Source organism: Sebastes fasciatus, chromosome 19, assembly GCF_043250625.1.
Source record: "Sebastes fasciatus isolate fSebFas1 chromosome 19, fSebFas1.pri, whole genome shotgun sequence".
In the NCBI taxonomy this organism is placed as follows: domain Eukaryota; kingdom Metazoa; phylum Chordata; class Actinopteri; order Perciformes; family Sebastidae; genus Sebastes; species Sebastes fasciatus.
In genome coordinates, this window is record NC_133813.1 from 2,365,838 (window position 1) to 2,382,086 (window position 16,249).

Genomic DNA, 16,249 nt, shown 5'->3' on the forward strand with positions numbered 1-16,249 from the left:
AAAATAAGAATAAAAAATGTACAATTTACAAAATAAGCTATAAAATAAACATGGTATAAACAGATAGTGCAAATATTGTCGGTGTGCAAACAAAACAATCAGGTATCAGAGGGAGAGAGAGGGAGAGAGAGGGATACTGTAGGGGGTGGTATTGAGAGTGTATGAGAGAGGGGGAGAGTCAGTGTCGGGGCCGTAGTGTGTGTGTGAGGGGAAGACAGTCACAGGGGGGCGGATGGGCTGTTGGAGAGCCCCACTGCCATGGGGAAAAAACTGTTTTTGTGGCGTGAGGTTTTGGTCCTGATGGACCTTAACCTCCTGCCAGATGGTAAAGTCTGAAAGAGATGGTGTCCAGGATGGGAGGTGTCGGCCACAATCTTCCCTGCCCTCCTTATGGTCCTGGAGGTGTACAGCTCCTGGAGGGAGGGAAGGTTGCAGCCAATCGCCCTCTCTGCAGCACGGATGACCCGCTGCAGCCTGGCCTTGTCCTTGGCGGTGGCAGCGGCAAACCAGACGGTGATGGAGGAGGTGAGGATGGACTCGATGATGGCCGAGTAGAAGTGCACCATCATGGTCTGTGGCAGGTTGAATTTCTTCAACTGCCTCAGGAAGTACATCCTCTGCTGGGCCTTGCTGGTGAGGGAGCTGATGTTCAGCTCCCACTTGAGGTCCTGGGCGATGGTCGTGCCCAGGAAACGGAACGACTCCACCGTGTTAACTGGGGAGCCGCGCAGGATGAGGGGGGGGAGCGGGGCTGAGTTCCTTCTGAAGTCCACTGCCATCTCCACTGTCTTCAGAGCATTCAGCTCCATGTGGTTCTGGCTGCACCAGGATGCCAGATGGTCAACCTCCCATCTGTAGGCAGACTCGTCACCCTCGGAGATGAGGCCGATGAGGGTGGTGTCGTCTGCAAACTTAAGGAGCCTGACAGATTGGTGTCTGGAGGTGCAGCCGTTGGTGTACAGGGAGAAGAGCAGTGGGGAGAGAACGCAGCCTTGGGGGGCACCGGTGCTGATGGTCTGGGTGTCGGAGACTTGCTTCCCCAGCCTTACGTGCTGACTCCTGTCTGTTAGAAAGTCTGTGATCCACCTGCAGGTGGAGTCAGGCACGCTCAGCAGGGAAAGCTTGTCCTGTAGCAGAGCTGGGCTGATGGTGTTGAATGCGGAGCTGAAGTCCACAAACAGGATCCTGGCATAGGAGCCAGGGGAGTCCAGGTGCTGGAGGATGTAGTGGAGGGCTAAATTTACTGCGTCGTCTACAGACCTGTTGGCTCTGTAGGCGAACTGCAGTGGGTCCAGCAGGGGGTTGGTGATAGTCTTTAGGTGGTGGAGCACAAGGCGTTCAAAGGTCTTCATTATAACGGAGGTCAGGGCGACGGGTCTGTAGTCCTGAAGACCTGTGATCCTTGGCTTCTTGGGGACCGGGATGATGGTGGAGGCTTTGAATACTGTGAAAGTATTGACAGAGAAATACACACACCATGTATTCAGAAACTGTGTCTTTGAAACAAGCCGTCAGGATTTCTGTCCATTTGTGATGTCACAAATATACAATATATATATAGATCATAGATATAAAACTGTTTTTATCTAGACCATTTCACAGTTTTAAACATAAATATTCTAAAATGTTTATTTTCTTGTGGCAAGTGTATATGAATGACATCAGCTGACAGGAAGTAAACATATACGCAAGCTGTTGCCCAGCAACGCAATTCCATTGCAATTCTGTTGAAATGCACTAAAACGGAGCGTTTCAGACAGAGGGTGAATACAGGCATATTCAGGCAGACAGTATGAGGAAAATAAAGTGTTTTATGAAGATTAAAGCATGGAAACATGTTCTAGTAGAAACATAAAATACAAGTATGAACCTGAAAATGAGCACGATATGGGACCTTTAAGTTAAAAGGGAAGAAGATGAACTTATGTAATAAATAGACATGAATGTGTATTGGACTTTTGGCACCACCAAGATTTGTTTAGTTTGTATTTGATGGACCTAGAAGAACTCTTTTCAGGCCATAGATGTGTGCGTGCTCACCGGGTGGATGTGGATGAAGAGGCCGTGCTCGTCTTCGGTTGGATTGAGACCCTGAACGAAGTCCAGCAGCACCGGGTCGGCGTTAAAGAAGTGAGGATGAGAGATGAAGACCGGAGAGTCTGGAGAATTGAAAAAGAAATAGAATAATTAGTTCACTCACAACGTTTCTCCAGATCTCAGGTGTCTAAACCAGAAGAAGTTGTAAACAAATTTCTGCTGCATAAAATGACGTTTTTTAGTAAATGTAATCTTTGCTTTTGAATTACTGGATCATTCAACATCTCCAGGCCTCTGAAAAGCAGGGAAGTGACGATTACAAAGTTTTGGGCCGATACCGATGTTTAAAATAACAATTTTATTTTGTTTTTGCTGTTATTTAGGTGTTATTTTTGCATTATTGAAACTACAAAATTGTGTCTTTTTTTTTTTTAAAGACTTCAAATCTTAAATGTCGGTCAAGACTGATATTTGTTATTTTTGTTAGGATTGCCTCTGTGTTTTGGATTTACCCTTAAAAACATTCAAGGAACAAAGATCGTCACATAAGTGGAACACATGTACAGTAAACGACACAGTTGTTGGATTTTACAGATATCCAAGGACAGCTTTATGGATACGTGTTTATTTAGCCTTTCATTGTCCAGACAATAGTTTTTAAGATTAACAATAATAAAAACACTGATTACTTTCCCATCCGTTTCAATGGGCACTGAAGGTGTGGAGGCTCGGGGTGGGAGACTAAATTCATCACGTTATATATGTAATGTTATTGTGATTATATATATTATGTTAGAAAATGACCAGATGGGAGTCGCTGGTTTTGGCCAATATCATGAATTGAATAGCTCAGAGTCGAGGTTCCTCTGTGGTGGAAACGATATAGGACCTTACAACGAGGCGAGCCGTCCTCATGGACGATTATATCTCTGATCATGTTAAACCCATTTTTAGTGTCTCGACCCGGTTCTGGATCCGTGAAGAAGTGGTTGAGCGGGGTCAACGGTCGTCTGCTATAGCAACCAAGAAGCCTTTACTGTAAAATACATGCATTGTTGTGTTTAATAAAAATGTAGAATAGAGAGGGTGTAATATTTCATATTGAAACACTGAAAGACCCTCAGAGGACTTTATATCATCGGCCATGTTGAGCAGGTCGACTTTCAGCACCTCCTTTATTCCAATTGTTTAACAAAATAGTTTTATTGTTATTTGTTTTTATTCATCTTTTTCTTTCCTTATATTTTATTTGCTGTATAATTTATATTATTTTATACTGTAAAAAATATTTGCAGAATTTTATTTTGTAACAAATAAAATCTGAACATGTTTATGAATCTACTGTATTGAACTTTTATATATAGATAATGAAAAAATAAATAAAAAAAAACTTTTAGAAACCTCCATTTTGCAGTTTTTCAGTCTGGAGAAGTCATGTGACCACAGTGCAGTGTGACATCACATTCTGAAACGTGACATCACATCACATTCCGAAACATGACATCACATTCTGAAACGTGACATCACATTCTGAAACGTGACATCACATCAGAATGTGGCTTAGTGACATCACATTAAACAGAATGTGGCTTAGTGACATCATAAAGTCACTAGAATGTTGTGTGTGCACCAGTAGAAGCTCCCGCAGTCTAACAACTCAGTTATAGTCGAACCTTCACCAGAGAAGCATCTCTCAGTGATAACAGAGCGTGTGATCAGAGCGACAGTTAGTCAATCTACTACATACCTGCTATAGCTACTTCAATACAGCATTACTACTGTATTGTCCTCGTATAATACTACTGTATTATACTCCGTACAGCGTTACTACTGTATTATACTCCGTTACCACAACTAACACCTCCGTTGTGCTATGATGAAGAAGATCGTCCGTTCAAGAAACGAGGTGAGATCTTCTCAGCCAGACACCTTTAAACACACTTTGTTCAGCGTTACACTGATCTAGGCCTTTAAACACACTTTGTTCAGCATTACACTGATCTAGGACTTTAAATACACTTTGTTCAGCGTTACACTGATCTAGGCCTTTAAACACACTTTGTTCAGCGTTACACTGATCTAGGCCTTTAAACACACTTTGTTCAGCGTTACACTGATCTAGGCCTTTAAACACACTTTGTTCAGCGTTACACTGATCTAGGCCTTTAAACACACTTTGTTCAGCGTTACACTGATCTAGGCCTTTAAACACACTTTGTTCAGCGTTACACTGATCTAGGCCAGCCCACAGTTTCATCTGGTTTTTAATCTTTTGTCTAAACTTTTGACAAATGCATGAGCAGTATAAGATACGTATGTGGACTAAAACAGGGCTGTTTTTTACAGTTAAATTAACAAAAACCAGAACTGAAAACATATTCTAAGCTTCACCAAAAGATTTTAGATCAACCTGATCTCCAAAAAACTGATCTGAAACTGAAGTTATTGACAGTATAAATGGTGTTCTGTGTGTATAGTATAAAGGAAACAGTAGAAAGATGTGATTCTGTGGTGTGAGGCTGAACTTGGCTAGACTCTTGTGACCAACTGAATCAGTGTGTTTCAGAAAAAGTAGCTTCACAGTGCTCTTTAGAAGCAGATGGAGTTGGCTTCAGTACTTTCAACTGTCTCTTTGTGTGATCCAACGTTAGGACGGGACTGTTTTCTCGGTGGTCTTTCCGTCACTTGACCAAGAGCTGGTTGAAGCCGCTACCCAGCAGGCTCCCAGCAAGGAGATGCAGTATCTCAGAAAACACAACTTTGAGCAGGCCTCAGTCATTGCTGCCCTGAGGGAGCAGATGGCCGCCAAGGATTCCAGCTGGGAAGAGGAGAAGATGAGGATCCTGAAGGCTCTCAAGTCAGAGAGACTCATCAGGAAAGATGCCCAGAAGGGCCTCAAAGGACAGGACAACCCTGACCTCCAGGTTCAACTCCTCCAGACTCCCAGCAACCAGCTGAAGAACTCTCACCAGCACAACACTGAGCTGGCCGCCGAAATCGCTGCCCTGAAGCAGCAGATGGCCGCCAAGGAGTCCTGCTGGGAGCTGCAGAAGAACAAGATCCTGATGACTCAGAGAGCCATCAAGATACAGGCTCAGAACGACCTGCAGAACAAGGAGAAGGAGAAACAGAAGGTGATCGACTCTCTCAATCAAAGTCTTCTTGATAAGCAGAATGAAATCCTGATGGTCAAACAGACTCCCAGCAACCAGCTGAAGGACTCTCACCAGTACAACACTGAGCTGGCCGCCGAAAACGCTGCCCTGAGGGAGCAGATGGCCGCCAAAGAGTCCCGCTGGGAGTTGGAGAAGAACAAGCTCCGGATGGCTCAGAGAGCCATCCCGATACAGGCTCAGAAACAGGAGGTGACCGTCTCGCTCAGTCAAAGTCTGCTTGAAAAGCAGAGTGAGATCGTGATGGTCAAACAGACTCCCAGCAACCAGCTGAAGGACTCTCAACAGGTCACCGAGCTGGCCGCCGAAAACGCTGCCCTGAGGGAGCAGATAGCCGGCTGGGATCTGGAGAAGAACAACATCCTGAATGCTCTCAGGTCAGAGAGAACCATCAGGAAGGAAGCCCAGAGGGACCTCAAAGAACAGGACAAACAAAACCCTGACCTCCAGGTTCAACTCCTCCAGACTACCAGCAACCAGCTGAAGGACTCCCAGCAGCACAACACTGAGCTGGCTGCCGAAAACGCTGCCCTGAGGGAGCAGATGGCCGCCAAGGAGTCTGGCTGGGAGCTGGAGAAGAACAAGCTCCGGATGGCTCAGAGAGCCATCCCGATACAGGCTCAGAAACAGGAGGTGACCGTCTCGCTCAGTCAAAGTCTGCTTGAAAAGCAGAACGAGATCGTGATGGTCAAACAGACTACCAGCAATCAGCTGAAGGACTCTCACCAGCACAACACTGAGCTGGCCGCCGAAAACGCTGCCCTGACGGAGCAGATGGCCGCCAAGGAGTCCGGCTGGGAGCTGGAGAAAAACAAGATCCTGATACAGGTTCAGAGCGACCTGCAGACCAAGGAGCAGGAGAAACAGGAGGTGACCGACTCTCTCAGTCAAAGTCTGCTTGAAAAGCAGAACGAGATCGTGATGGTCAAACAGACTACCAGCAATCAGCTGAAGGACTCCCACCAGCACAACACTGAGCTGGCCGCCGAAAACGCTGCCCTGAGGGAGCAGATGGCCGCCAAGGAGTCCGGCTGGGAGCTGGAGAAGAACAGCTCAGCTCAGAGCCTGATACAGGTTCAGATGGACCTGCAGACTAAGGAGCAGGAGAAACAGGAGGTCACCGACTCTCTCAGTCAAAGTCTGCTTGAAAAGCAGAACGAGATCGTGATGGTCAAACAGACTACCAGCAATCAGCTGAAGGACTCCCACCAGCACAACACTGAGCTGGCCGCCGAAAACGCTGCCCTGAGGGAGCAGATGGCCGCCAAGGAGTCCGGCTGGGAGCTGGAGAAGAACAGCTCAGCTCAGAGCCTGATACAGGTTCAGATGGACCTGCAGACTAAGGAGCAGGAGAAACAGGAGGTCACCGACTCTCTCAGTCAAAGTCTGCTTGAAAAGCAGAACGAGATCGTGATGGTCAAACAGACTACCAGCAATCAGCTGAAGGACTCTCACCAGCACAACACTGAGCTGGCCGCCGAAAACGCTGCCCTGACGGAGCAGATGGCCGCCAAGGAGTCCGGCTGGGAGCTGGAGAAAAACAAGATCCTGATACAGGTTCAGAGCGACCTGCAGACCAAGGAGCAGGAGAAACAGGAGGTGACCGACTCTCTCAGTCAAAGTCTGCTTGAAAAGCAGAATGAGATCCTGATGGTCAACCAGGGCTGGACTGAAAAGTGTGAAAAGGCCTGTGAAGCTTGGAAGGAGGAGAACAGGGAGATCAGAGAGACCTGTGAGAGAGAGCTCCAATCTGCACTTGATCAAAAGAATCTGATGGTCAAATCTCTGCAGGACGAGTCGGACAGGAAGGTGAGCCAGGTCGTCCTGGAAAAGGATGATCTGATCACCGGATTGACGACGGCCAAGATGGCTCTGGAAGTCCTGACTCTAAAGAAGGAGATGCAGCTCATCCAGAGCGAGGTCCGGCTGAAGGAGAAGGAGATGCAGCTCCTCCAGAGCGAGGCCGAGTGGTCAACGAAACTCGCCGCTCTGGAAGATCAGATCCGGCTCAAGACCGACACCACCACAGACCTCCAGGCACAACTCCTCCGCCTCCAGGAGCTCCACCAGAAACTTGACCTGGGAGCGCTGAAGATGACCGCGGAGGAGATGAATGCCAAGAAGAAGGAGTTAAAGAAGCTGATTGTGGAGAAGGAGAAGGAGGAGAAGAGACAGAAGAAAGAGAGGGAGGAAAGAGAGAAGAGAGAGAAGAAGGAGAGGGAGGAAAGAGAGAAGGAGGAGTTGAAAAGATTGAAGAAGGAAAAGGAGGCTCTGGAGAAAAAAGAGAAGGAGGACTTGAAAAGGGAGAAGAAGGAGAGGAAGGAGAAAGAGAGGAGAGAGAAGTAGCATCCTTTCTCTCCACATTCTTCCCCCATCCCCCTTCTGACCATCCCGCCCCTTCACCCCCTACACCCCCTACACCCACACCCCCTACACCCTACAACCCCTACACCCCCTACACCTACACCCACCAACCCCTACACCCCCTACACCTACACCCCTTACGACCCCTACACCCTACCTACTCTATGTGAAGTGATTTCACCTCCTACACCCTACAACCCCTACACCTACACCTCCTATACCCTACAACCCCTACACCTACACCCCCTACACCCTACAACCCCTACACCTACACCCCCTATACCCTACAACCCCTACACCTACACCCCCTACACCCTACAACCCCTAGCCCCTACACCCTACCTGCTCTATATGAAGTGATTTCAACCTCCTCCCCACGGTGACGTGGTCGCCTCCTACCATCACCCCTCCATACTCTCTCCCTCCTCCCCACAGCGACATGGTGGCTGAGTGATTCGGCCCTTGTCTGCTGGGTTGAATCCGGGTGATCCGTTTTCCTCCCATAAATCATAGTATATAGTATATCATTAAAAAAAATATTAAAAAGTCATAGTATATAGTATATCACAAAAAAATATAAAAAAGCCATAATATATAGTATATCACAAAAAAATATAAAAAAGCCATAATATATAGTATATCACTAAAAAATATAAAAAAGCCATAGTATATAGTATATCACTAAAAAATATAAAAAAGCCATAATATATAGTATATCACTAAAAAATATAAAAAAGCCATAATATATAGTATATCACTAAAAAATATAAAAAAGTCATAGTATATAGTATATCACTAAAAAATATAAAAAAGCCATAATATATAGTATATCACTAAAAAATATAAAAAAGTCATAGTATATAGTATATCACTAAAAAATATAAAAAAGCCATAATATATAGTATATCACTAAAAAATATAAAAAAGCCATAATATATAGTATATCACTAAAAAATATAAAAAAGCCATAATATATAGTATATCACTAAAAAATATAAAAAAGCCATAATATATAGTATATCACAAAAAAATATAAAAAAGCCATAATATATAGTATATCACTAAAAAATATAAAAAATCCATAATATATAGTATATCACTAAAAAATATAAAAAAGTCATAGTATATCACTAAAAAATATAAAAAAGCCATAGTATATAGTATATCACTAAAAAATATAAAAAAGCCATAATATATAGTATATCACTAAAAAATATAAAAAAGCCATAATATATAGTATATCACTAAAAAATATAAAAAAGTCATAGTATATAGTATATCACTAAAAAATATAAAAAAGCCATAATATATAGTATATCACTAAAAAATATAAAAAAGCCATAATATATAGTATATCACTAAAAAATATAAAAAAGCCATAATATATAGTATATCACTAAAAAATATAAAAAAGCCATAATATATAGTATATCACAAAAAAATATAAAAAAGCCATAATATATAGTATATCACTAAAAAATATAAAAAATCCATAATATATAGTATATCACTAAAAAATATAAAAAAGTCATAGTATATCACTAAAAAATATAAAAAAGCCATAGTATATAGTATATCACTAAAAAATATAAAAAAGCCATAATATATAGTATATCACTAAAAAATATAAAAAAGCCATAATATATAGTATATCACTAAAAAATATAAAAAAGTCATAGTATATAGTATATCACTAAAAAATATAAAAAAGCCATAATATATAGTATATCACTAAAAAATATAAAAAAGCCATAATATATAGTATATCACTAAAAAATATAAAAAAGCCATAATATATAGTATATCACTAAAAAATATAAAAAATCCATAATATATAGTATATCACTAAAAAATATAAAAAAGCCATAATATATAGTATATCACAAAAAAATATAAAAAAGCCATAATATATAGTATATCACTAAAAAATATAAAAAATCCATAATATATAGTATATCACTAAAAAATATAAAAAAGTCATAGTATATCACTAAAAAATATAAAAAAGCCATAGTATATAGTATATCACTAAAAAATATAAAAAAGCCATAATATATAGTATATCACTAAAAAATATAAAAAAGCCATAATATATAGTATATCACTAAAAAATATAAAAGTCATAGTATATAGTATATCACTAAAAAATATAAAAAAGCCATAGTATATAGTATGTCGATAAAAAGTCTTAGACTTAGAGATGTTATTGTCATTGTCATGGAAAAACAATGAAAAACAGTTTAGCAGGTCTTGGCAGTAAAAGCAAGTAAAAAAACAAAAAACAAGGTAAAAGTGAGCATGGCTCACATACTGACCTCTGACCTCCAGATATGTGAATGTAAATGGGTTCTATGGGTACCCACGAGTCTCCCCTTTACAGACATGCCCACTTTATGATCATCACATGCAGTTTGGGTCAAGTCATAGTCAAGTCAGCACACTGACACACTGACAGCTGTTGTTGCCTGTTGGGCTGCAGTTTGCCATGTTATGATTGGAGCATATTGTTTTATGCTAAATGCAGTACCTGTGAGGGTTTCTGGATCAATATCTGTCATTGTTTTATGTTGTTAATTGATTTACAATAATACATATATACATACATTTGCATAAAGCAGCATATTTGTCCACTCCCATGTTGATAAGAGGATTAAATACTTGACTAATCTCCCTTTAAGGTTAATTTTCTTTCTTCAGACTGTAAGGTCTGTCACATCAAAGAGCTGCATGATGGGAGACGACAAAGGTGGAGGTAGGCCGACACTGATACCAGACAGACAGACAGACAGACAGTGATGGAGGTGACGGAGAGACAACAGATGATCAGGACCTCTTTGAACTTTTAACTGGATCAATCACCTGCCGGTTGTTGTTTTTCTGACTCTATATAACCAGAGGTATTTGTACTCTACTTGAGTATTTAAAATGTCATGCTACTTCCTACTTCTACTACAATTTGGAGGGAAGTAATGTACTTTTTACCTCATCTACGACAGGGGTCAACAACCTTTACTATCAAAAGAGCCATTTCGGGGCAAAAAATAAATAAAAATCTGTCTGGAGCCGCAAAACATTTGATCATTGTGATGAAAGTAACAGTTTATAGTCTAAGTATATAGTATATAAGTCTAATGCAGTGAGGGCCAAAGAGATAATGTACTACGGAGTATTAGGGCCACATTGAGGGAAAACACATCTGAGATTTACACAATAAAGTCAGAATATTACAAGAACATTTTTCGTAAATTACGAGATTAAAGTCATAACTCTATGAGAATAAAGTCATAATATTACGAGAATAAAGTCATAACATTACGAGATTAAAGTCATAACATTACGAGAAAATAAGTCCTAATATTACGAGAATAAATTTGTAATATACGAGAAAACATTTTGTAATATTACGAGAATAAAGTCATAATATTAAAAGAATAAAGTTGTAATATTACGAGAATAAAGTCATAATATTACGAGAATAAAGTCATAACATTCCAAGAATAAAGTCATAACATTACGAGATTAAAGTCATAATATTACGAGAATAAAGTCATAACATTACGAGATTAAAGTCATAATATTACGAGATTAAAGTCATAATATTACGAGAATAAAGTCATAACATTACGAGATTAAAGTCATAATATTACGAGATTAAAGTCATAACATTACGAGAATAAAGTCATAATATTACGAGAATAAAGTAATAATATTACGAGAATAAAGTCCTAATATTACGAGAATAAATTTGTAATATTACGAGAAAACATTTTATAATATTACGAGAATAAAGTCATAATATTAAAAGAATAAAGTTGTAATATTACGAGAATAAATTTGTAATATACGAGAAAACATTTTGTAATATTACGAGAATAAAGTCATAACTTTAAGAGAATAAAGTCATAACATTACGAGAATAAAGTCATAATATTACGAGAATAAAGTCATAACATTACGAGATTAAAGTCATAACATTACGAGATTAAAGTCATAACATTACGAGATTAAAGTCATAACATTACGAGAAAAAAAGTCCTAATATTACGAGAATAAATTTGTAATATTACGAGAAAACATTTTATAATATTACGAGAATAAAGTCATAATATTAAAAGAATAAAGTTGTAATATTACGAGAATAAATTTGTAATATACGAGAAAACATTTTGTAATATTACGAGAATAAAGTCATAACTTTAAGAGAATAAAGTCATAACTTTAAGAGAATAAAGTCATAACATTACGAGAATAAAGTCATAATATTACGAGAATAAAGTCATAACATTACGAGAATAAAGTCATAACATTACGAGATTAAAGTCATAACATTACGAGATTAAAGTCATAACATTACGAGATTAAAGTCATAACATTACGAGATTAAAGTCATAACATTACGAGAATAAAGTCATAACATTACGAGATTAAAGTCATAACATTACGAGATTAAAGTCATAACATTACGAGATTAAAGTCATAACATTACGAGATTAAAGTCATAACATTACGAGATTAAAGTCATAACATTACGAGATTAAAGTCATAACATTACGAGATTAAAGTCATAACATTACGAGAATAAAGTCATAATATTACGAGAATAAAGTCATAACATTACGAGAATAAAGTCATAATATTACGAGAATAAAGTAATAATATTACGAGAATAAAGTCATAATATTACGAGAATAAAGTCATAACATTACGAGAATAAAGTCATAACATTACGAGAATAAATTTGTAATATTACGAGAATAAAGTAATAATATTACGAGCATAAAGTAATAATATTACGAGAATAAAGTCATAACATTACGAGAATAAAGTCAGAATATTACGAGAAAAATTTTCGTAAATTACGAGATTAAAGTCATAACTCTATGAGAATAAAGTCATAATATTACGAGAATAAAGTCATAACATTACAAGAAAAAAGTCCTAATATTACGAGAATAAATTTGTAATATTACGAGAAAACATTTTGTAATATTACGAGAATAAAGTCATAACTTTAAGAGAATAAAGTTGTAATATTACGAGAATAAATTTGTAATATACGAGAAAACATTTTGTAATATTACGAGAATAAAGTCATAACTTTAAGAGAATAAAGTCGTAATATTACGAGATTAAAGTCATAACTCTATGAGAATAAAGTCATAATATTACGAGAATAAAGTCATAACTCTATGAGAATAAAGTCATAATATTACGAGAATAAAGTCATAACATTACGAGAATAAAGTCATAACATTACGAGAAAAAAAAGTCCTAATATTACGAGAATAAATTTGTAATATTACGAGAAAACATTTTGTAATATTACGAGAATAAAGTCATAATATTAAAAGAATAAAGTTGTAATATTACGAGAATAAATTTGTAATATACAAGAAAACATTTTGTAACATTACAAGAATAAAGTCATAACATTACGAGATTAAAGTCATAATATTACGAGAATAAAGTCATAACATTACGAGATTAAAGTCATAACTCTATGAGAATAAAGTCATAACATTACGAGATTAAAGTCATAATATTACGAGATTAAAGTCATAACATTACGAGAATAAAGTCATAATATTACGAGAATAAAGTAATAATATTACGAGAATAAAGTCATAATATTACGAGAATAAAGTCATAACTTTAAGAGAATAAAGTCATAATATTACGAGATTAAAGTCATAACTCTATGAGAATAAAGTCATAATATTACGAGAATAAAGTCATAACATTACGAGAATAAAGTCATAACATTACGAGAATAAAGTCATAACATTACGAGAATAAATTTGTAATATTACGAGAAAACATTTTGTAATATTACGAGAATAAAGTCATAATATTAAAAGAATAAAGTTGTAATATTACGAGAATAAATTTGTAATATACGAGAAAACATTTTGTAATATTACGAGAATAAAGTCATAACTTTAAGAGAATAAAGTCATAACATTACGAGAAAAAAAGTCCTAATATTACGAGAATAAATTTGTAATATTACGAGAAAACATTTTGTAATATTACGAGAATAAAGTCATAATATTAAAAGAATAAAGTTGTAATATTACGAGAATAAATTTGTAATATACGAGAAAACATTTTGTAATATTACGAGAATAAAGTCATAACATTACGAGATTAAAGTCATAACATTACGAGAATAAAGTCATAATATTACGAGAATAAAGTCATAACATTACGAAATTAAAGTCATAACATTACGAGATTAAAGTCATAACATTACGAGATTAAAGTCATAACATTACGAGATTAAAGTCATAACATTACGAGAATAAAGTCATAACATTACGAGATTAAAGTCATAACATTACGAGAAAAAAAGTCCTAATATTACGAGAATAAATTTGTAATATTACGAGAAAACATTTTATAATATTACGAGAATAAAGTAATAATATTACGAGAATAAAGTCATAATATTACGAGAATAAAGTCGTAATATTATGAGAATAAAGTCATAATATTATGAGAATAAAGTCATAGGTTTACAAAAAGAAAACAAAAATAACATGTAAAGTACTACTTTATAATATTACGACTTTTTTTTCTCGTAAACTTTATTCTGGTAATCTCAGATTTATGTTTTTCCTCAATGTTGCCCTAATACTCCGTCGTACCATAAACCTACAACAGGTACGAGGGTGGTACATGCAATAGGTGGTGTTGCCTTCATTATGAGGCTCAAATACGTTTTGCGGCTCCAGCCAGATTTTTAAAATTTATTTTTTTGCCAAAAATGTCTCTTTTGATAGTAAAGGTTGCTGACCCCTGACCTCGGGTGTCTCCCCTTAACTGAACATTAAAGAAGCATTCTTGTTCTTTTGGCAAAAACAGACATTCATAGATGCAAATGTTTTATTTCAACACTTTTCTTGTGTCTTCTTGTGGATAAATGACAACGTAAAGTGTGTTAAAATGTATAACCAAAGGTGGATAACCAGTTGAGCTAAACTGGGAACTGCAACTGAATCATCATTTTACAAGCTCAGCTCTTACTGATCCTGATTAGATCCTGTAAAGCCTCCTGTTCTCAGAACTAGTCGTAGTAATCTGATGGTTTATTTCCCCTCTGCAGAGTTCTTTATCCAGGTCCGGCTCATTATGCAGCTCCTCTGGAAGCAGAGCCCTCCACGTCACTGCAGCGTGCTGCAAGGTAAACACTCCAGACATCATTATAATGAACCCTATATAGGTTAGGTTCACATTATTCTGAGTCTGTCTTAAAACAGTCCTCACTTGCCCATATGAGCTAGATATTTAAGTAGATATCTCGCAGAGTTACAGTCTCTGAAGTGCAGAGTTCTTTGTATATTTGGGATTTGCACGATGGCGTAACTAAGCACTAGTGAGCACTCTTGCTTTTGGATCGAGGCTCATCGTGTAGTTATCAGTTTGCTTTACTGACATTTTATCCTCTTTCTTTCTCTTTTGTTTTCCAGAACAAAGCAGCTCGTGTCCGAGTGGGGAAAGGAGACAAACCTATAACCTATGAGCAAGCACTTCCACCTCATTACATCGCCCACCGCAAAGGATGGCTGTCACACAATACCAGTGAGCACGACCACGACCACGACCACGACCACGAGCATGCTCCTTAAAGAGCAACTTAACAGTTTGAATCTAGTGTTTGTAAAGATGTAAATACAACAGGACTTGTGGGAAAGGAGCAAAGCATGCAGAGACTATTTTAATCGGTTTAAAAGTTGTATTAGGCGATATACTTAAAGTGGATGTATTGCTGTATACTCTGTAAACTCTCCTTCCTGTTTCTTCTAGGTAACCTGAAAGGAGAGGAGGGCGCAGCTGACCGGACCATAGAGGACGTGTTCATAAGACGTTTCATGTTCGGGACCTTCCACGCCTGCCTGGCCAACGAGATCGTGATCAAACGACGCGGCAACCTGCTCATCGTGTGCGCTTTGATGATCCAGAAGTTACCTCCGCAGAAGTTTTACTTCTTGATCGGCTACTCGGAGTCGCTGCTGTCGCACCTGTACAAATGCCCCGTCAAGTTAGAGATTCAGACGCTGCAGGATAAAGCCGTGTACAAGTACCTCTGATGTTGTACTAATACTGAATGTTTCTACTAGAGATGGTTTACCACCAGATGGATTCTGCTCTTGTTCTTCAGCGTTATTGCTTTTGTGAAATAAATGCTCAGATTTAAATTTACATGTGTTATTGAAACATTATGCCTGATATTGTTAAACATATATAGTAACTACAAGGTTTAATAAACTGTATGTATGTATATACTGCAGCTCCAGTTCACTCTGATCCAACTGTTATTTACATTTGGAAATGTCATCCTTTTATCTATGAGCGGTGGAAGTAACAAATATTAATTGATAAAAAATTTAGGCGATAATAAATGCATGTAAATTGAACAACAGATCTGTAAAACTGGATGTGAATTGATAAATTATCAAGTGATTTGATTCATTTAAAACGTGATACGATGAAAAAAGAGCCGTGTTTTATCATTTTCACCATCTTACATTCATCATTCACAACACTAAATTGTCAATTTTTCAATTCACATGCAGTTTCATCACCTCCATTCCTCATGTTTATCATCATAATATAATATCTTTATTTATATATTATTTATCAAAACAAATTATCAAGTGCTTCACATAGCAAGA

The 16,249-nt window shown here is 37.7% G+C and overlaps 1 protein-coding gene across 1 annotated transcript; it reads left to right on the plus strand.

Annotated features, from left to right (window-relative positions):
- The first annotated feature begins 3,816 nt into the window (after nt 1-3,816).
- On the plus strand, nt 3,817-15,736 carry LOC141757824 (uncharacterized). Its single transcript, XM_074618672.1, has 5 exons — nt 3,817-3,943; nt 4,689-7,355; nt 14,680-14,757; nt 15,044-15,155; nt 15,381-15,736. Exons 1-5 carry the CDS (start codon nt 3,911-3,913, stop codon nt 15,662-15,664), a joined length of 3,174 nt encoding a protein of 1,057 aa, XP_074474773.1. The 5' UTR covers nt 3,817-3,910; the 3' UTR covers nt 15,665-15,736.
- Nucleotides 15,737-16,249: the final 513 nt, after the last annotated feature.